Here is a 22053-nt window from a genome sequence, read left to right as displayed (position 1 = left end):
ATTAAAATTTACCCTTAACATTTAGGGGGATGAAAAATAGATAGTAGCCGATTCTCAGACCTACGGAATATGCATATAAAATTTGGTACAAATCAGTAAAGCCGTTTCGGAGGAGTAAGGTAACTAACATTGTGACACGAGAATTTTATATATAAGATATATATATATTATTTAGGCTTAATCTAAGTGATTTGACTCGTCACTATAAATATTTCTTTTTTAATTACCGAATCTAGGATATATTCGGAAAAAGTAGAGCTCGTAAGAAGAACATACAAGAAACTCAATGGCCCCTCTTTTCAATCAATAGAGTATTTACAATCGTTCTAATATTCAAAATAAATTACTTTGTAAGATGCATCCAATATATGTATGAATCGTGTTAGTCAAAAGCGTTTTAAATATCAAATATTTTATCATCGCCCTTTTTTGCAAAACAAATATTGTTTCGATATCAGCTGCTTTCCCCCATCTATCGGTACAAAAAAAAATAAGGCACTTATTGACAATATTATAACAGCTGACAGAGTCTCAAAAACCATTCTTAATCATTTCTCATTATCCTTCGGCAAAATATTAGTGGATATCCCTATTACAAAATATAGTCAGAACTCATGAATGAGACTCAGGGTTGAATGACGTACGTCATCCCGCGTACCACGAAACTCTTCGTCTTGTTATAGTATCGCTACTTTACCTAGATTCAACCCAATGTTGATACGTTTCGATACCCTTTTAAGTATTATGGTACGGGCGAGTCAATCATCTTACAAAATCGCTGCGCGTTCATCTTTGCCTTGGTGGATGTATAAAGCGTTGTGGTGGCCCATGAAGCAGTCATTCGATTGAGAACTAAGCAACAGTGAAGTGGTGTAGTGTAGTACAAGACATTGAAAGTGTTTCACAAGAAGGTGTATTCAAATAATATGTAAGTGTAATTTCAGTGTTTGTGCTTGAAACAATTGAAGAAGTATCTTTAAATAGTTAAACCAATAAAAACTTGAATCTTTTAAAATAACTTCAAATATATATCAAAAAACAAAGTTTTTGATTAAATTTATTCGTATAAAGCAAAAATCAAATTTTATCCCACATTTATTTGCCGTTAGGGATATAATTTAAAAAGATATAAGATAACATACGCAATTGAAAAGACCATAATCAGTTTTAATGCTCGAAACAATAAATAAAACAGCGCTTCAATAAGATTAAAAAAAACTACAATTATCTCAACTATGTACTAACATCAAAGTAAATAATTATAAATTTTAACAAATACCTTTTAAATATAACAACTAAAACCAGAAACGAAATATGAATGCTTTAAAAAGCTCACGACTAAAAACTTTTCCCTTAATCTGATTAATTTACTGCCTCACTTTCACTATCTAGCGAACCATTAAGCGACTTTAATGAGTCTAAGGATATCAACAATGCACTTTCCACTAAACAAAGTGCTTGTATGGAAAGCACCTCAACAATTGTGTGAAACGTCTACCAACTGTTTCTATTTGAAAAGATGTAAAAGATATTATTGTATTCAAATTGCTTCGAAGATTCAAGTTGCCTCAACAAAGATTCTCATTAAATGCATACATAGATCGTAACAGATTAAGAAGCGGTTACAGCCTGTAGAGAGATCTTACGTAAAGTATTAACTGACAGTCGAAACTTACATCACACTGTTATATAAGTTTGTGACGCATTGGCCGATATTGGGATTCGCAACGTGCTGCACTTACTAATTTAAAATACCGGTCTTTTGTTGACATTGACACCATTCGCTCTTCCATAACAATAACATAAATATTAGCAACATATGAAATCTTTAATCTAATTATAATTTATTCCATTCATTTAGAACCAAAACGACACTTATCAAATAAACCTATACAATTACTCTTTAAGGTATAAACCTCTATTTAGAACAAAATAGCTTAACGTAAAATCGTCTGCTTTGATATTCTGCAATAACAAATTAGACTTCAGGCGTTGTGTGATATATTTTGGGACATTGAATAAACAAAAAATATTATTCCTAATAAATAGTTACTATAGAAGCCGAAATAAAATTAGGGCTAGAAATTGGAACAATAGTTACTTTTAAAAGGAAATACATTTGAAAACCAATTTCTCTCGAGTCATCAAGAATGTGTTTGTGAACACAACAACACACAGCCTGCGATGTCATGCTTATGCTTTGAAACATGCGTTCGAATGCAGTCACGACTCACGATGATGCTCTGACGGTTATGTAACCATAATCTGCGAAAGTAAAAGCGAAGTCCTACGCCCACCCAGACGATGCGGTCACCAGTTTCGTCATGCTTGTAACATGATATATGTTTACTTAAGACTTTTTAAATTATATTGCTGCAAAATGAAAGACACGCGCCCCAAGTATATATTATGGCTTGTAACTAATTTGTATATCACATAATTAAAATATAATTTGCACATGTGAAATAGCGTAACTAAGTCATTTAAATTTGTTTTCATTCCATTCCTTGGCAATATAACAGATTATTACATTGCGATTTTACACATTTCAGATGATGCGGTGGTGTGCAATATCGTGCATTTTTATTATTACTATAGCAACATCTACAGCAGATTGGTCATGGAGCGAAAAGAAAACAGACGCTGTACAAGAAGTCACAACTACGTCAACGGAATTATTGGAAGGCGAACAATTAAACGAAGCGCAGAAGAAAAGCACTGATTCTGAAGTGACTGTTCTAGATGATATTGTAGATGAGCTCGTCAGCAACAAGCAAGGAAGAAGCTTAGGCGGATTCGATGACGTCTATACCGATCCAACAATTAAAGAAGCCCTCGATTCCGGTGATGATACTGAAGCTAGAAACTTAATTAAAGGACGACTTTGTACTCTTGGTCTGATACAAGTACGTAGGTGTTTTAAGTAACTATAATTTATATAAGAAACATTTCTTTAAACGAGTAAACGTTATTAATTGATATAGGTACATAATTAAACAAAAAATATTTAATGGTTATTCATTTTCTTTCAGTGCGAAGAGGACGATACGCAAGAAAAGCGGACTTATGTATCTCCTGACGAACTTATCTATGCACAACCAGTTGATATCAAACCAGTGGGAAGACCAGTAGCTTCAATCGCAGTACGGGGGCCTCCAAGGGCATATGGACCACCAAAGCCAATGCCATACCCACCGCGACCACAAAAAAATCCACACAAGCGTCCAGTATATGGCAGTAATGGTCGTCCTGGATTTTCAGAAAAATATGGAGTAGCAAGTAATAGCTACCAATTTTCTCAAAATAGCGGAACCTTTGGGCAGGACGTTAACTATGTTACCAAGCCACCTTACGCGAATGATAACCCTTATTTATTTGAAGGTCCCAAACCCACGTATAACAAGGTACCAACCTCATTGCAGACTAATACAAAAACTGATGTAGTTCAGCAACATGTCCATCATCACTATGTTCATGATGCTGACAAGGATCCCAAAGTAATTATAAAGCCAGTCGCTATTCCTGTTGGATCAGTGGGACATCTTGGATCTCAAATACACAATCAAGCTTCAACTGATATCATAACAGCTTCAGGGGCCGATTTTAGTGCAGTAAATTCCGGTGGTTTCAGACCTATGAGTGGTAATTTCCAACAAGCTAAACCAGTATATGAATCAGATACCATTTATGGATCCCAATATGGGCACAGTAATAATAATAAAGGAAACGCCAACCTACTGACGCAGAATCTGCCACATTATTCAAACAATGCGTATGAAGATCAAAAATTCAGCAACTCTTTGGGCGCCTACGGCTCCCAAAACAATGAGTTTTACAAAAAAGAACTCCAAGTCGAATCTAATGGCAACTTATTCAATCAAGGCCCTGCAACATTTGGTCAACTCAACAATTATCAAGAAAACTACCATTCAGGAAAAGCCCAAGGATTTGAATGTGTGTGTGTAAATTATGATCAATGTCCGAGTCAAGAAATTATTGGACGTAGAGACGACTTATATTTACCAATTGATCCTCGAAACAAGGGTAGCGATATTTTAGCGGATGAACAAACCGATTATACAAATTCCACAACTGAAGCAAATGTGACAGAAACAATTCAAAATGTAACAGAAATCAAGAAAGTCAGCAAACGGGAAGCTAAGGAGAAAAATGATGAAGTGACAAAAGAAATCGAGCCAGTAAGTATCCAATCATTAATTATGTGTATCATATTCATCAACAATCATCCTCATCCTTAATCTTTCCACAAAACAAAAGGTGAAGACTGGGGTAACATTCATACATTTAATTATTTCATATTAAATGAATATCAAAAGAATACTAAACAAGGGCACTGACATGTAATATCATTTATTTATTATTTTTATGTTCAATTATAATATTATGATATACATAAAAATTATTACTACAGCGCCTCCTTGGACACGGTGGCTTTGGTGGCAATGATGGTAATAACAACAAACAAGTGCAGCCCACGTTTGGTGTCTCTTTTGGATTGCCCCAGCCTTCCCACAGTTATCCAGTGAATCCTTTTAATCCAAATCCTCTACAGAATCCTTATGGACCAGCATTGAATAGCGGTGGTATAAACCTAGGTTTACTTTCTGTAAATCCATTATTGGCTGTTCAAGTTACAAAAAATGACTATGGCGAAAAAATTGTAAAGCCGTTCGTAAATTTGCATGTTACACCGAACGAACATGTTGTTAACAAACTTGGCCATTTGTTTCACGAAAAAAAGTTATACCTTCTAAACAAACATGAACATTATCATCATTACAATCCCCATTCGTATCATCATGGTCCATACCCGCCGTACTATCGACCTTCTCCGCAATACCAAAATTACTATAATAGCCCGCACTATAATCAGCCAATATATTCTCCACATTATTCTCACTATCCAATATCTAGCCACTATAGAGAAAACTCAATCACATCACCTCCAGAATCCCTTCCTGGTGCAAATGACTATGATGACGACGAACCTGAGAATTTCAATGATGAATACGATCAGGGTCATTACGGTTTAGAAAGATCTGCAAATATAAGTAACCCAATAAATCAAAATATTTATGCCAACCGTTACGCTTTTTCTCGGTCCCTTAAAGCTCCTTCTCCCCTTCCTTATAATGGGGCAAGCCGCGGAGGTCAGTCATTCCGGTTTCCTGAAAATCGAAAGCGAAGAGAGGTTACCCAAGAAAGTAAACTTGAAACAATTCAAGAGGTAAAAAACAAAAAAACAATTTAAAGTTTAAACCTTTGTTACAGTTTGATACTTTTTATTTTAAAATATATTAACATTTATTTTATATTTTTAGCGACAAGGATACTTCGGTCACAATCAAATTCAACAATGTGGCAACACTCAAGTATGCTGTCGTCGTCCCCTTCGCCCCCAAGCTTCTAATCGTGGGCAGTGCGGAATACGGCATTCTCAAGGAATTAATGGCCGAATCAAAACTCCATCTTACGTCGATGGCGACAGTGAATTCGGAGAGTATCCTTGGCAAGCGGCCATTCTGAAGAAAGATCCCAAAGAGTCAGTATATGTTTGCGGTGGTACATTAATCGATGGACTGCACATCATGACAGCAGCGCATTGCATAAAATCGTAAGTAATTTTAAATTATAAACTATATCTACATAAATACAAACAATCACGTCTGTCTCCCAGTCGCCACGGTCCTAACATACTTGCCTGGCTTCTTTCACCAGCTGCTACCCAAATTACATGAACTTTAAACACATGCTTTCTTATTTTTGGTACTCTTGACCTGGTGCCTCTTTATTTCCTGATCGTTAGGAATGTACGCCTTTAAGGCCCATTAGTATATCCATGATCAAAGAGGGTAAATAATATTTTAACAACGAATACAATGCTATAATATATACTATTGCAATACCACCGCTTTTGGTCGAGTTTCTTCTTGCTGGATTGGTAAACTCGTCATCATCGGTATGTCCTATCTAACCGAATCTTTATCTCTTTTGATTATAAGGCAAAAATTTTCTTAATTTTCAGATACAAAGGATTTGAGTTACGAGTACGATTAGGGGAATGGGATGTGAATCATGACGTCGAATTCTTCCCGTACATAGAAAGAGACGTGTTATCGGTACATGTTCACCCTCTATACTACGCCGGTACATTGGACAATGACCTAGCAATTTTAAAACTTGAGCACCCGGTAGACTGGACTAAATATCCACACATAAGCCCTGCATGTCTGCCTGACAAATATACTGATTACTCCGGTCAAAGATGCTGGACTACTGGCTGGGGCAAAGACGCCTTTGGTATGAATGGAAAATACCAGAACATTTTGAAAGAAGTTGACGTTCCTGTCCTTCCACATGGCCTTTGCCAACAGCAACTGAGACAAACCAGATTGGGCTACAATTACGAGTTGAACCCAGGCTTTCTATGCGCCGGTGGAGAAGAAGGCAAGGATGCTTGCAAGGGTGATGGTGGTGGTCCACTTGTTTGTGAACGTGGAGGAACATGGCAGTTAGTAGGAGTGGTTTCTTGGGGTATTGGCTGTGGTGAAGCGGGAGTCCCGGGTGTTTACGTTAAAGTTGCTCATTACCTGGACTGGATCTCACAAATTACTGGAAAGTTCTCTCATTTTTAGACCACAGAGTACAAAAGGTGCTCGAATTTTTGAGTCTTAGGAATATGACTATTTAATAATTTAAATATTAGCGTATGCCTAGAAAGTAATTGAACTTAATTTATTTCAATTCTTTGGATGGTAATATCCAGAGCATATAAGTAAATGCTTGTGCAATCGTTTTTTACTTTATTTATAATAAAAAATATACAACAAATAATTTTTATTCTTTTCCTATGCGTTTATCTTATTTTATAAATACTGACTTTCCTATATCTTCATCGTTAGAATTTAAGATACATTCCATTACTATAAAATGTAAACTTATGTAAACAAATATAAAACTATCATTGCAATATTGACGACCCCTATAGCTCACTGGTTAGTGACCCTGCCTACTGAGCTAAAGGTCACGGGTTCGAATCCCAGTGGGTGCAATCATTTATATGATTGAATATGAATGTTTGTTTCCGAGTCATGAATGTTTATATGTATTTATGTATGTTTAAGTAAGTATATTGTATTAAATATATTGTAGTCTTGCACTCATTGTACAGAAGGGCAAGATAATTTGTGTAAAAGTGTGTCAGTATAATCAGTACCTAAATGAATATACCTGCGTTGAATTGATATTTATTTATTTATTTACAAGTAGGTACAACAACAGATAACAAGATAAAACTATCATCTAATAACAAGTACAGCATATTTTTATGATCCTGAGATCCAATTAAAATTGTACACATCATTCACCAAATACAGTAAAAAAAAAAAAAATTAATAAGTGGACACAATAGTAATTACAGTATAACGAAATTTAGTTAAACATTAAATTATTTTAGATAAACTAGAAAGTTTTATAAAGAGTATTTTTAAAAATGTCTACATTTGTAAAGAATATATCAAAATCAGCACACACTTCGTTAAATTCTCTACAAATTCTCATAATCGGGTTGTTATGCGATACATTATTATTTGAGGAATTGATCGAAAATAAACATGGGATACGCACAGATCGTGTTGGAACTTTAAAGTTTATCAAACTTAATAGATGACTATCCATAAAACCATTCGCAATGTTATGTAAGACGCACATATCAGATACCCATCTCCGTTTATCAAGACTATGCAAGTTAAATTATATATGTGCGGACTTGATTAAGCTGAGCAACAATTTGCCGCTGGGTCTAAAACTTTCATTCTTTTACAAGTCTTTGTAACATTATTAAGTGCAGAAAGATTATCGATGATTGATTGATGATCTATTATGATGAAGACCTACTCAATTTTAAATTCTTCACATTCAATGCATTAACTCAACTAACATAAATTATTATTTACTTTTACTTAGGTATTTTGTTTCACGTTTTACACTGTTTTTGTAAATTTTTATAAAGTTTTACAACGGTTTTGGAGTAAGATCAAAAAGGAACCCCTGGTCCCGAAACTAGTGAAATCTGTCAGTAAGTCAGTGTCAGTATTTCCTTGACCAATTAATCTAATATATAAAATTCTCATGTCATGGTGTTAAACATTGAACTCCTACGAAACGGCTTCACCGATTCTCATGAAATTTTGAGTGCATATTGGGTAGGTCTGAGAATCGGACAACATCTATTTTTCATCCGCCTAAATGTTAAGGGTGGTCCACACGATTTATTTTTTTATTTTTTTTACATTTTTTTTTAAATTTGTTTGATTATAAGTCAGCGTTATAAAATACATACTTACAACTTCAAATTTTCACCCATCTACGATTAACAGTTACATTTGTATCGCGATTTTAATATAGGCAATACAACGTTTGCTGGGTCAGCTAGTGTCTCAATAATAATTCAGCATAATTATTAATGAAGAATGAAATATGTGTGTATATGTATGTTAGCTTGTTTATAGAGGTAGGAAAATTCTTTTACGCATCGTCAAGCCTTCATGTTATGGCCCGTTTATTTAAGAATTAACACTACCGACTAAAACCTTCCTCAGACATCAGCATAATTCCTCCGCAGAACAACCACTTGATGGCTTGGCTTCTGTTTTTGTTTAAAAATGCCTTTTTTTTTAATAAAAGTAATAAAAAAAGTCGTAGGTAACTAAGATGTTATATGTAAGTAATATTTAGCCACATTTTACCTTTGCAGATTGGCCTTTTTGTAATTAAATTATAAGTTATTATTTTATTATTGAGGTGCAAATTACAACTTTTTATATCAATTTAATGATTTTATAATGATTAAAAACTAACGAATATTTGAACTGAGTGGAAGTCAACACGAGTATAATATATCCTATTATTAATATTATAAATGTGAAAGTTTGTATGTCTGGATGTATGTTTGTACCTCTTTAACGCAAAAACTACTGAATGGATTAAAATGAAACTTTATTATAATATAGCTTACACACCAGAATAACAAATAGGCTATTATTTATAAATCTATCGCGTGAATTATACTTTATATGGCTAAACAACGTTTGCTGGGTCAGCTAGTTTATAATATAATTACAATGTGAAACAAATACGGAATCGAAACATAATTCTTTTAGACAGATGTCAACACATAAAACATTTGACAATAATTATATCGTTCGTTTACCAAGAAGGTGCGTAGGCTAAAGGCTTACTACCTTCTTAACATAAAAGACCTACTTTCATAAGCTTACTATTTTTATCCGTCAATTCGATGTCAAATGTTTCAATTTATGTATTAATTACATTTACATCAAACACATCGATTTGTGCTGGTGTATAATTTCAAATTATTAAATCAACTGAGAATGGCAGGCAAATATACGGATAGAAAGGCTAAAACAAAGGAATCAAAAACGACGACACCAGATATCGCCGAAAATCCCGCGGCATTCACACTCCCTGAATCACTACCATGCTCTGAAGTAGATTTTCCCATACTATTGACAAGAAAATATAGAGCTAATTGGCAAGAGATATTGAAGGAGAGTGAAGCTGAAGCAAAAGAGATCGAAGAATACAATAATAGGAAACAAGAACCAGTACCCAAACCACCTTTCCAAAGTATGTTGTATATATATATTTTTTAATAATAATAATAATAATAATATTGACACACTTTTTACACAAATTATCTTGCCCCAAGTTAAGCATATATAGCCTGTGTTATGGGTTACAAGACAATGATATATTTAATACAATATACTTACTTAAACATACATAAATACATTTAAACATCCATGACTCGGAAACAAATATCAATATTCATCATATAAATGCTTGCACCTACCGGGATTCAAACCCGGGACCTCTAGCTTAGTAGGTAGGATCGCTAACCACTCGGTCGTCAGGTATAGTATAGTGTATATTAGCTGATACCCGCGACTTCGTCCGCGTACAGTCATGTCTGAGGACGTAGTGATAATAAGAATCGTTCTTTCTTAAAACTTAAAAAAAAAAGTAAAGCAGTAATGTGGAAGCAATATTGTGTTTCGGTTTGAAGGGCCCCCTAGCTATTGAAATTACTGGGCAAATGAAACTTAACATCTAATATTGGCTCAAGGTGACGAGCGCAATTGTAGAGCCCCTCGGAGTTTTTGTGTTTTTTAATAATCCTGAGGTGCTCTGCATTGTAATGGGCAGAGCGTATCAATTACCATCACTTGAACGTCCTGCTCGTTTCTTCCCCTTCCGTATATAAAAAAAAAACCTTTTTTTTATATACCTAGATATTATATAATATAACGATATTTTTGTAAAAATAATCGGGTCACTTGATGTTAATTGATCACCTCCACAAATATGTGATTGCAGAGATATCAGGCTGGGATATTAAATATCCTATCAAATTGTGATGTTGGTAATTACCATGTAGACCATTTTATGGTAAATTAAATTAAATCCTTTCTTTTGGTTGGTTGGTTAAAAAGATTCACTATTGTTCCTTCCCAAACCAACTTTCTCAAGTAGGTGTGTTTTGTATACATATAAAATATTGATTGGACGCAAAACTGTTTGGATTTGTGGTTCGAGTACTTTGTGCACAGCTCACTTTTTTTTATGCAAATAAGGGACGAGACGAGCAGGACGTTCAGGTGATGGTAATTGATACGCCCTGCCCATTACAATGCAGTGTCGATCAGGATTCTTGAAACACCCCAAAAATTCTGAGCGATACTACAACTGCGCTCGTCACTTTGAGACATAAGATGTTAAGTCTCATTTGCCCAGAAATTTCACTAGCTACGGTGCCCTTCAGACCGAAACACAGTAATGCTTGCACATTACTGCTTCAGGGCAGAAATAGGCGCTGTTGTGGTACCCATAATCTAGCCAGCATCTTGTGCAAAGGAGCCTCCCACTGGTAAAGATACATTACTTCATTATCCGTCTGCTACAGCATCTCACACTCTTGGGAGGCATCTGCCTATTAAGAATAAGCCTTAGATGCGTTCATCTAGTCCTGTTCTCAAGAAACATCTTCCATTACCTAAACTTGGGATACTACCATAAAAAAGCTCGACCTGTTAAAGGCCATCACACGCTCATGTTACCTAGTAACGCAAGAAAGTGTGAACAGCTCTATTTCAGCCGGAAGACGTCCACTGCTGGACAAAGGCCTCCCCAAACCTATAGGATATGTTTCTCCAAGATACATTATAACACCAATACTCACCATACCATGAACTTATAATTATTTGGTTATTATAAAAAAGTGTAAAATAAGTTCTAGATTAAGATCTATATATCTAGAAAGCTACATAACGAGAGCATCGCAATGAAATGGCCATCATAGGATTACGGCATGGAAATAATTATTAGCATCAAAAACCACTTTTTTACAGATATGTGGTATCTAAGAAGTACTTATTAATCAAATAATTATACCAAATATGTTTTTATTTTGTTCTTTTACCGAGATTAACTTTCGACAACTTGGATAATTAAAAATGTCTTTCACTGAGCTGAGGTTATTACAAAATTTTTGGTTCATTTCATGGCGTAGAAACAGAATCGGACTACATTAAAAGTGAAGTATTCACCTTGCTGATTCCTGCTTTAGAAGAAACATTGAACAAAGCTAAAATATGGGACGCCCTTCGGATACAGAAATGTTTCTTCAATGGCATTGATCATATTGTCCAAGTAACTATTTTACAGTTTATCTTTTTTCATTGCAAATATTTATAATATTACAATTTGATAACTTGTCAGTTGAAAACTCACCCGCGTTGCCAGATTTTTACCTCAAAATGATAGAACTTAATTGAATATCTTCTCATTTGCACCAATATGCCCCGCTTTTGACATAGGTAAGCATTGTTACTTAAAGTTACTTTATTACTTAAGTTAAAGCGAGTTCGCTTTGGCCACAAAAATGTGGCAACAGCGGCACCTCTATATAACAATATACATTGTGAAAACTATTATACATTATACTATCTATATAGGTAATAATTTCCACAAAAATAGTTGTTGCTTGGCTCCAGAAGCCACAATAACCAGAATTATTTACGTCTAAAACAGATCTTTTTACAATACAATCAGCCATCCGTTGACACCCCCAATACCCAAGGTCAAGATTTGAGTTTCCGGCCTTTAAGGTAGGAAAGGTGGTATGCGCTGATCTTGACAGTCCCTAAGTGGTATCGGTTCGAGAAAAAAGAAGCCGGCTGTTTGTTCCACAAAGTGGCTTTGCTGCGAAAAAAAGTTTCATACAAAAAGCGCATAAAGCGAATAAAGATCTGAATTCCTCTTCTTAGCACCCCGAATCTTAAGATTTTTACAGTTATGCATCAAGACAATTAACTAATTTAGAGATATATTCAAGATACATATTTTATATTCATTTACATCCTCAAAACGCAACCAAATCACAACTCATAACTTTACAGTATTCTAGTTAATATTAATAGTTTATAATTATAGTGTATTTGGACTAATAATCCACGTCATCCTGAAAGAAAATCAAGCAATTTACATTTATTCAACATGCCATGGGTCAGAGGAACACTTATGAAGCAGTAAGTACCTTTATTTTTAACAAACGGCAAAGTTTAGGATCCTGAGGATAATAATAACTAGGATATAATAACAACCGATTTTATACACAATCGCAATCAAAAATTAGCGATCCAAGATTAATATTTTAATATTTATCGGTAGTTGGTGGTAGTAATTACTACCTTGGGCAATATATTTCGTATTTACATCATAATATCAAATTTAGACAACACACCATTGAGCTTTTCTTCAATGCGCAGCCCGGCTCTGAGCACCGACACCTATATTCTTCATTTTTACCGACATTGCTGCTTTATATACGCTTTATATTAGCTTCACCTGTATGTTTGTAACCGACTTCTTTGGGCGCGATTTTGACCCACTTTAAACGGCTAGATTTCGTTCAAACTTTGTAGATTTATCGAGGACCGATGACATAACACTAATTTGACTAAAAAATGGAAAATAATTAATATTTAAAAAAAAGCTAAAAAGCACGCTTTATATAAAATTCAACTAAAAAATAGAAAATAAATTTAAATTGAAAATAGTGTAAAAAAATATATTTTATTGTAAAAAAAGCGTTTTTACACTATTTTCAATTTAATTATTTACACTAGAGCGTGAGCAACCACGTGTAACAAATTACATTTGAGACACAAAAACAGAAGTATCAGGAAACGGTTTTGGGTGCATCAAATTATAAAAGAGATGTTTAGATGGCGTGTATTACAATTTACTTGAAAAACTAACTGATGACCCGGATAAGTTTATAATTATTCATTCCGTATGAGTTAAGACACATTTGATTATTTACTAATAAACTTGTTTGAAAACATTCGAAGAGAAGCCACAAAGTTCAGAATGACTATAACTGTAGTGTCTAATACTTAGCATTTTGCAATGTAGCCCTCGGCCTTACTATCCGAAGTCTTGGCTGTGGCCTGAAGAGTACGCCGCTACGTTGATTCAAAAGACATTGCGGCAGTACTTCGTTCAGAGAGAAGAGGATGTGCAAGAGATGCGCGAGTTTTGGCGGGTAATGTTTATGGTCTCTAAGTTTTGGTAATGTTTATTATTATTATTATTTATCTATGGACACGTCTGGTTTTTTTGAACTTAGAGTGAGAACTTCAAGTTTAGGAAACTTTATTTATCTCAGAAAGAATTACAAATTCACTTACTGAGATAATACCTACTAACTAGTCTAGTAACAGAAAAAAACATATGCTACATAAATTAATAATAGAACATAAATTAAAAGTAATAAAAAAATTACATCAGATATTGTGCTTACTTAAAGGGTGCTTACTTACTTACATATCTTAGATTTTTATTATAAAATATAAAGAAAAATTTCAGCTTCAAATTTTAAATCAACATATATTCGAAGTAAATTTTGTTGTTTGGTAGACATGTATTTAAATTGCTTTAATTTAAATACATGTTATAAGAAAACGCTTTCACTCAATTAATATTATGACAAATGGAAAAAAATAGCGCTATAGTTTATAGGGTGAAAAGATTTTCGGATGCGGTGCGATGTCAGTGTGAGATTTTTACCTATTCGATCGCGTAAAAGTTGTTTGTATGGCGTCGAAACAGCGGCATCTAGTGAAAGTAGAGGAAAAGATTCGGCCTCAATTTGTGTTTCGTCTAAGCTCGAAGTTAAAATAATTAAACTAAACGAAAAAAATAATTTTTAATGAATAATAAACAGTTACAAGGGCCATGTTTTCTTTTCAGAAATTGGAAGTGGAGCCAGCCATACCCGAAATGGATGTTAATCCATATTTGTCAAAAAAATTTGCTTCTCTACACTTCTGTGTATCGAATTCGAAATAGTTGTGTGAGTGAACCTGTACATATACATATAATATACACTGACGGATGTTCAGGATTAGTAAGAACTTTCGAATCAATGTTTTTGATAACCATGCAGACTATTTAGATTAAACTAAATGAAAATGTCGAAACTCTCCATTAATAATAAAACAAATTAAAACTGAAAGTACAGTTAAAGATAAAATAGGCGGGAAATTTAAATTTATGTACAGTGTCAAGTTCGTGTGTTATTAAAGTTTGAAATTAATTCGTTTTGTTTTTTTTTCATTTGGTATTTAAATTGTTGTATAAGTTTTGATTATTAGTCTTCTAAACTCAACAAAAGCTTTGTAACCATAAATATGAATACGCCGTCTAAACAAGTTTTTAATCGGTACAGGAAGGCTTAGATCAACGAAACATTGCTAGAAATTTTATTTAAGGCAGTCTACGGTTTCTAGAGCATAGCAAAGGTTTGTAGAGAGAAGTACTTACAAAATAGACCCGTTACCGGCAGAACTCGAGAACCATCCGTGGTGACGACCGATTTATTGGTTCAATTTCCCTACGAAATCGTTTTCTCAAGTCAGTTAACATCAAAACAGAGTTGAATGAATCGCGAGGAGTAAACGTGAGCGCACCAACAATAAGGAGGCTTAAGGAATTGCATTCGGAATTGTGCCCGTTGAAATCACCCTAGACTACGAAACCAGCGGAGGGAATCTGTGCAAGCTCGTTGTCAGCCAGAGAGTAGACAGGTCCCTACTCTCAAAATTGCCCTAACGTACACACATACCCAGGCATGAATCAAAAATCATGCTCAATTTTGTACCCGGGGTACGCTAAATATGTATCGCTCGGTCGAGATATTTGGGTCTCTGTAAGGAAACGCAAGGCCGGTTATGCCGTCTCAAGGTGGTGGTGGACGGCATTTAAATTGGAGTGGATTCCCTTAATGTTGAAAAGTCCACATTGAGAGTGGGGTGGAGTGCTGTGGTGTTACTGCCTCGTTTGTTCTCAGACAAGCGCGGTTCTGTGCCCTCCCCAGAATACGACAGGCGGCCCGAGCGAGAATGCTCAGGGAGGGATTTTCCGACTATGGTAGAGCGGGTATCCTCCTGGGGTAAAATTTCTTGAAGTCCTTGAGGGTGAGATGGTCTCCGGTCCTCGACATTAACCTATACCAAACATAGCGGCACTAGGCCGCTACTTCACGCCGGTATTCTGAACAAGTGTGGTAATTAACCACTCTGGCCTGTTTGTGCTGATGTCATTAGACAACAGTGTGACTCTACCACTTCTAAAAGCCCTTAGTCGCCCCTTAGTACACCCTTGGGCCTATTCTTTTTAAGCCCTGGGGAAGCACAGGGCAAATTATGTATGTATGTTTATTTTTAAACAGCATAATGTGTCACTAAACTAAATTTAAATTCAAAAATGGTGATCGTTTCTGGATGGTTATTATATTTTTTTAGGTATAAAAAAACTAAAGGTCTAAATTATTGTCTTAATGTAGGTAAAAAGATGGATGAAGTGATCTGAAATATAACTAGTGTATTGGGCTCCATGTCTATTGTTATAAGATTCCAAAATTTGACATAATAATGTTTAAAACTATCTAAATTTTGTGCTAGTCTTAGCAACAGCCAGCATTTTTCCGAGTTATGGAAGATTTTAATATAATATAACTTACATATTATATGGAAATCTTATGTATCTCACAGATAAACAATTATTCATCAAATGAATTATTTATTTCTACTATTATATCATATATTACTAACTATACAATTGTAAATTGTTGTGTGCCTATTAATGTTTTATCTACAAATCTCATCTTCTAACCGGACACCTTCATATAAAGATGGACTAACAGGCTTTCCCAAGCCCATTGTAAACTCAACAGTTGGTTTCTCATCACCTACTGCTACTCTCTTCACCCGATTTGGAGAATATGAATACTTAATAGGCAGAACAAAGTCTTGGATAATCTGGAAAGAAATAATATTAATTAATTTTGTTCTACAACAGACCTGTGCATAATACAGTTGTTTGTAATGAACATTGGACAGAGGTCAGAACCTTCTTCTTTTTTTTTAAAGTAAGGGAACAGACAAGCAAGATGTTCAGCTGATAATAATTGATACATCCTGCCCATTACAATGCAGTGCCACTCAGGATTCTTGAAAAGCCCAAGATTCTTAGTGGCACTACAAGTGCTTTCGTCACCTTGAAACATAAGATGTTAAGTCCTGTTTGCCCAGTAATTTCAATAGCTACAACACACTTCAGACCGAAACAATAATGTTTACACATTACTGCTTCATGGCAGAAATAGGTGCCATTGTGATAGCAGGCATCCTGTGCAAAGTAGCCTCCCACTGCTACACTGGTCAGAACTGTTTTATATTATAAACAGATAATATCCTCGATTAAACATTATTATGATATTATTATTATAAAGGCTTATTATTGTAATAGAAGCACAACCTCACATTTTACAAAATTTAACTGTTTAACAATCTCTCTCCAATGATTAATATGATTTGCAAAAAAAACCTACAGTTTACTGCTGGCAAATCTCAGCAAAATGGGGTTAATCAATCAGTTAACAATACTTGCATTTCTATATATATTCTTTATATATATATTTCTATATAAAAAATTGCGTGTGTACAAAGTACACATGTCAGAAGTGAAACCTGCATTGTGCATGAACCTCTAAACTGCATATGAAGTCCTGGTACATGTTGCTAGGATGACACATGATTTCAACTGCTATGAAAGACATTACTAACACCACTGCCATATTTATGTTCTCCTGGTGTCTATGAAGTTGTGCGTATGACATAAGAATATATTAAAGTATACCTACTCGCGTCATACATAAAAATAAAATAGTGTGCATATTTCTGTCTCATTCTTTGCCGGCTTCATCCTACACATTTTTATATTTGTGTCTCTTACCTGTCGTTTTTTCCGTTGCATCCGGTTTGAAATCACAATGATTCTAAAGAAGTTTCACTTCAATAAAAAATCTTGAATCAAAATGAATTACTTAGCATCAGATCAAAATACTATGTTGAAACAACAAAAATGATAAATTTCATGGCTTATTAAATTAAATATTTGAATGTAAAATATTTTTTATTAATTTTGTAGTTATTATTGAAACACAGGTGACAGCAGAACTATATTATATCACTAACACTCAAATCATAAATCATTTTCATACAAATAAGTATATTTGGTTCAAATATTTCAGGTGGTATAATAGTTTTATTTTTTTTTCGTTGAGGAAAACAAATATCAAACTAGTCTGTCCGTTGGCTGAATTTTGGAAGCGGCAATTAATTTTTAAATAAAATGTATGATATTTTGTAATATGATTAATAAAGTAAGCAATTTGTTCTGTTTTTTTTTAAAGTGATAACCTGAACCAACCGTTTGAGTGACCTACTGTTGATAAATCTTATAATATGTTGTGTACAGTTCTTGTTTGTTGAGAGGTCGAGGGTTTGAGTCCTGCATTGTTCATAAATTTTGTATCCAAATTTAATTTGTGTAATTTATTAAGAACTGACTCTTACAATCTATACTTTGTGTTCTCTACAATCTCGAAATAAAGGAGCACTTGCACAAATTGATTGAAAAATTTGTTTTTTCTTTGCAATAGTACAGATAAGGTTGGCCCCTTGTTAGGTAAACAACATGTCCTCTCACCTATCAAAATGGCAACACTCTTGCTATTCTTCCTATGCTTCAAGCACTAGGTTAGTTGTGGTTACTATCTAAAAAAATAATCACTGTGGCACAGGCTTAAGTGAAACAACTGAGAAATTTTTATGCATTACTAGCTGACCCAGCAAATGTTGTATTGCCGATATTAAAATCGCGATACAAAAGTAACTGTTGATCGTAGATGGGTGAGAATTTGAAGTTGTATGTATTTTTTAATGCTGACTCATAATCAAACAAATTTAAAAAAAAAATAGGGGGATGAAAAATACATGTTGTCCGATTCTCAGACCTACCCAATATGTACTCAAGATTTCATGAGAATCGGTTCAGATGTTCGGAGGAGTTCAAAGTTTAACACCATGACATGAGAATTTTATATATTAGATTAGTCAATTAGGTGTGTGTATCATGCAAGTGTATGGTTAAAGTGTTACCATAATAGTAATATTAGATATAAATTAGTAAGAACCAGAAGCAAGTAATTAGGACAGCATGCAGTGTTTCTTTAGATAAAGTTACATGTTATGATGTTGCCATTTTTAAGGAAAAGCATTCATTTCCTGACTGCAAATCATAATAATAACCCTTTCAGTCCCTTGATCATTTTTGCAAGGTCTCTTACAAGGGTAATCTTATTTTTTTTAAATCAAAAAACATACCTCTAGGCCTTTCTTCTCATGATCTTTCACAATAAATTTCTTCATTAAAGGAGGCATTTCAATTTTATTAGGTAATATAACATCTGGAAAATCATGAACAGCAATGCTTTTCATAAATTTTTCTTCTTCATCTTTTGGTATCAATTGGTAATCTGTTTTGTATGATGTTCTGTATATTTCAGTAAGACCGGGTAGTCTTCGGCCCCTAAAAGTTTTTTCAACCCAAACCCGTACCCTACGGCGCTCCTGAAATTATAATAAAAGAAACATTGGATAACTGTTTACAAAACCTATAAGCTGTTACGAAAAGTGCCAATTATTATAGCAGCACAGTCTCTAACCAACTCTGTAAGTCTACATTCACTCTATATTTGGTAAGAGGTTTTGAATAAATAACACTTCCTAACATAACCAAACATATTGTTAAGCATAAAATATGTCTTATTATATCATCTATATATATTATATAATCAATATTTTCTGTCAAAACTTAACTAATGTTTTAATTTATAAATATATAAAAAAAAAATTAAACCCTACTCTCTGTTCTTGCAGTGTTGTATTGTTTGTAAATAAAATAATCACTCTGTATATAAAGCAACAATACTTGTAGTATTAATATTGAGGGTATTTGTAAGTTATTTAGTTAGTATTCTTGTTCATAAAATTTCTTAGCACCTAAATGTTTATACTTTTGTTTTGTTTTTTTTTCTGTATACTTAATATTTGTATGTAGTTTTAAGTTGTTTCATTTTTCTTTAAAAATAAGTAATTTAATTTATGTAATGGTAAATTTCAAATGAGTTTATGTATGTATGTATGTACAATAATTTTGTTACCTATATTATGTAATTTGTTAATAAGAAATAAATAAATAAATAAAATAAAATAAATATAACTAGCCATTATCACAAATAGTGGATACACAACACAATATAGAATTGTTGAAGCGCATATACAGAAATCAAAAACGAATTTATCTTGTTTCTACCCGGGTTTTAAATATAATTATACTACATGTTTGAACGGACTAAGTGAACATTACATTTAAATAATAATTTCTTATACTGAAGACTATACTACTATGCAACAAAGTATTGATAAAGCTATAAAAAGGCATTAAAACACATTTATTTTCTCAAAATTGATTCCTTTAGAATTATTTTTGATGTCATTTCTAACATACTAGATACTACTACCACTTCGGAAACAAATGGAGCTCTGAGAGATAAGAAGCAACATTCCTAGCATTCCTTTTTTGGCATTCTTTTTAATGAAATATACATTATTGTCCTGACATTGCTATTGCTATGAAATAATCATAATCTAGTCCCAGGCTGTCCTATCACATAGATGTTCAGCTGTAGAGTAGTAGGATTTACGACAGGGCCATTTATTAATAAAACATTTAAATTTATTTATAGAGAATATCTGAACAGTGGCAGGGACTTTATAAAATTGTATACATTTACCCTTAAAGCTATTATGTATCTTATGAAGCCTACTAGAATTAATTACAAACAATCCCTTATTTCTAATGTTATGATAATAATATCACTATTATTAGCATGACAATTTTTGTGAATGCATATTAAATTTATCTTTGAGAGACTGTCTATAACCAAGCTTATATATAGCACGAACAGCTCTCTTTTTCAGAGCAAACACTATATCAATGTCAGCAGCATGACCCCACAGTAAAATACCGTATGTCATGATGATGTGAAAATAACTGACGTATCTAGCGGTCGCAACATTCATGTACTCTCTAATATTTCTAACAGCCGCAGAGCCGAGTCTATCTGCTAGTTGGGCAATATGTAGACCCCACTGAAGCTTTTTATCTAACATGATACCCAAGAAGACCATAGTGTCCACAAGTTCCAATCTCTGCTCATTTATAAGTATGTTGGTTTGCACCTCCGCTGTGTTTGGTGTAATGAACCGTAAACACTTTGTTTTTTACTGTTTAGGTGTAGATTATTCGTCTCAAACCAACGCACTATCTTTGAGAGTGCATTGTTTACCTCGTCATCATCTATACTAATATATAAAGCTGCAGTGTTTGTTTATTTGTTTGAACGCGCTAATCTCTGGTACTACTGGTCCGATTTGAATGATTCTTTCAGTGTTGGGTAGTCCATTTATCGAGGAAGGCTATATGCTATGTTTTTTTTTCAAAATTAGGAATCCGTAATAAAATTGCTATTTTGTAACACAAGGTGTAAAATCGAAAACCAATTTTTGCGTGCGCTGCAAAAACTATTGACAATAGAACAAAATGATGTACAGGCTATAATATAGGCAATATTTTATTACTTATAAAACTATCGCGTGAATTATACTTTATATGGCAAAACAACGTTTGCCGGGTCAGCTAGTATGATATAATAGGTACTAGTAGTAAATGTAGTGAGTCTCATTTCGAATTTAATATTTCCTGTTCTTAACATTCTTTTGTGCAATATATACCTCGTCTGGACATGTTTCTACTTTAGTGATTTTCATGAAGCTGGGCTCAGGATATCTTTGAAACACATGGCGAACTATTATTCTGCCAACTCCATAGCCTTTTAAGCTTCCCACGATTTCCCATAATGTTTTTCCTTTAAAATCTGTCGTACGACCGACATATTTCACTACTTTAGAAGTCATCATAAAATACTATTTCAACAAATTAACTTTGCAAGTTCTTAGTATTTTGCACTGAATTTGGATTTTGGACTCAGCCCTTATGAGTGGTAATAAATTTTTACATAAATCTAATCAAAATAAACAAAATGCTGAGACCATCAGGCTCGTTTAGAGTAAAAATATTTTTTGATCAGGCCACAGAGTATAAGAAAGTAAAACTGTTCTGTGAACCGAACTGAGATCAACGTAGTACTAATGTTCTCATTTCATTTCAGTCATTCTCTTTGCTGAGAACAAGGTAAAAGTGTTCAGTGAGCCCTTAGACAATGGATCCTATACTCTATCTACGAGTGAGCCAGAGGATTTAAAATATATAAGGTAGACTTTGTTTCATGAAAGAAGTCCCGTGGCGAGTAGTGTACTAAAAGGTAAAAATCTACATTGAAAGTAGGAGCAGACTATAAAAGTAGGAAATCAATTAAATATGTATTATTTGTATATTAATCTGATATTGTTTCTGTAAACAGAGGAAAGATAGAAAAAATATTAAAAATCAAGTAATTTTATTTTGCGACACTAGTGCCAT

General features: G+C 33.8%; 3 protein-coding genes across 4 annotated transcripts; 2 read left to right on the top strand and 1 right to left on the bottom strand.

The window, feature by feature from the left end:
- The first annotated feature begins 834 nt into the window (after positions 1 to 834).
- On the top strand, positions 835 to 6855 carry LOC126970132 (uncharacterized). Of its 2 annotated transcripts, XM_050815865.1 has the most exons (6): positions 835 to 928; positions 2553 to 2906; positions 3033 to 4199; positions 4433 to 5248; positions 5343 to 5635; positions 6047 to 6855. In XM_050815865.1, the coding sequence occupies exons 2-6, from the start codon at positions 2553 to 2555 to the stop codon at positions 6654 to 6656; spliced, it is 3240 nt and encodes a 1079-aa protein (XP_050671822.1). In that variant the 5' UTR covers positions 835 to 928; the 3' UTR covers positions 6657 to 6855. The 2 variants fall into 2 exon arrangements, with proteins under 2 accessions (XP_050671822.1, XP_050671823.1); XM_050815866.1 differs by lacking the exon at positions 4433 to 5248.
- A 2478-nt stretch (positions 6856 to 9333) lies between these two features.
- LOC126970190 (IQ domain-containing protein K-like) lies at positions 9334 to 14695 on the top strand. Its single transcript, XM_050815972.1, has 5 exons — positions 9334 to 9669; positions 11612 to 11751; positions 12535 to 12629; positions 13519 to 13648; positions 14356 to 14695. The coding sequence occupies exons 1-5, from the start codon at positions 9414 to 9416 to the stop codon at positions 14452 to 14454; spliced, it is 720 nt and encodes a 239-aa protein (XP_050671929.1). The 5' UTR covers positions 9334 to 9413; the 3' UTR covers positions 14455 to 14695.
- A 1470-nt stretch (positions 14696 to 16165) lies between these two features.
- Positions 16166 to 21658, bottom strand: LOC126970199 (uncharacterized). Its single transcript, XM_050815983.1, has 3 exons — positions 21306 to 21658; positions 18834 to 19079; positions 16166 to 16424 (listed from the first exon to the last, which is right to left on the bottom strand). The coding sequence occupies exons 1-3, from the start codon at positions 21489 to 21491 to the stop codon at positions 16254 to 16256; spliced, it is 603 nt and encodes a 200-aa protein (XP_050671940.1). The 5' UTR covers positions 21492 to 21658; the 3' UTR covers positions 16166 to 16253.
- Between the last annotated feature and the right edge of the window lie 395 nt (positions 21659 to 22053).

This window comes from Leptidea sinapis, chromosome 20 (genome assembly GCF_905404315.1).
Source record: "Leptidea sinapis chromosome 20, ilLepSina1.1, whole genome shotgun sequence".
NCBI lineage: Eukaryota > Metazoa > Arthropoda > Insecta > Lepidoptera > Pieridae > Leptidea > Leptidea sinapis.
Note: the sequence above shows the minus strand (reverse complement) of the source record. Positions and strands in the feature narration are given on the sequence as shown.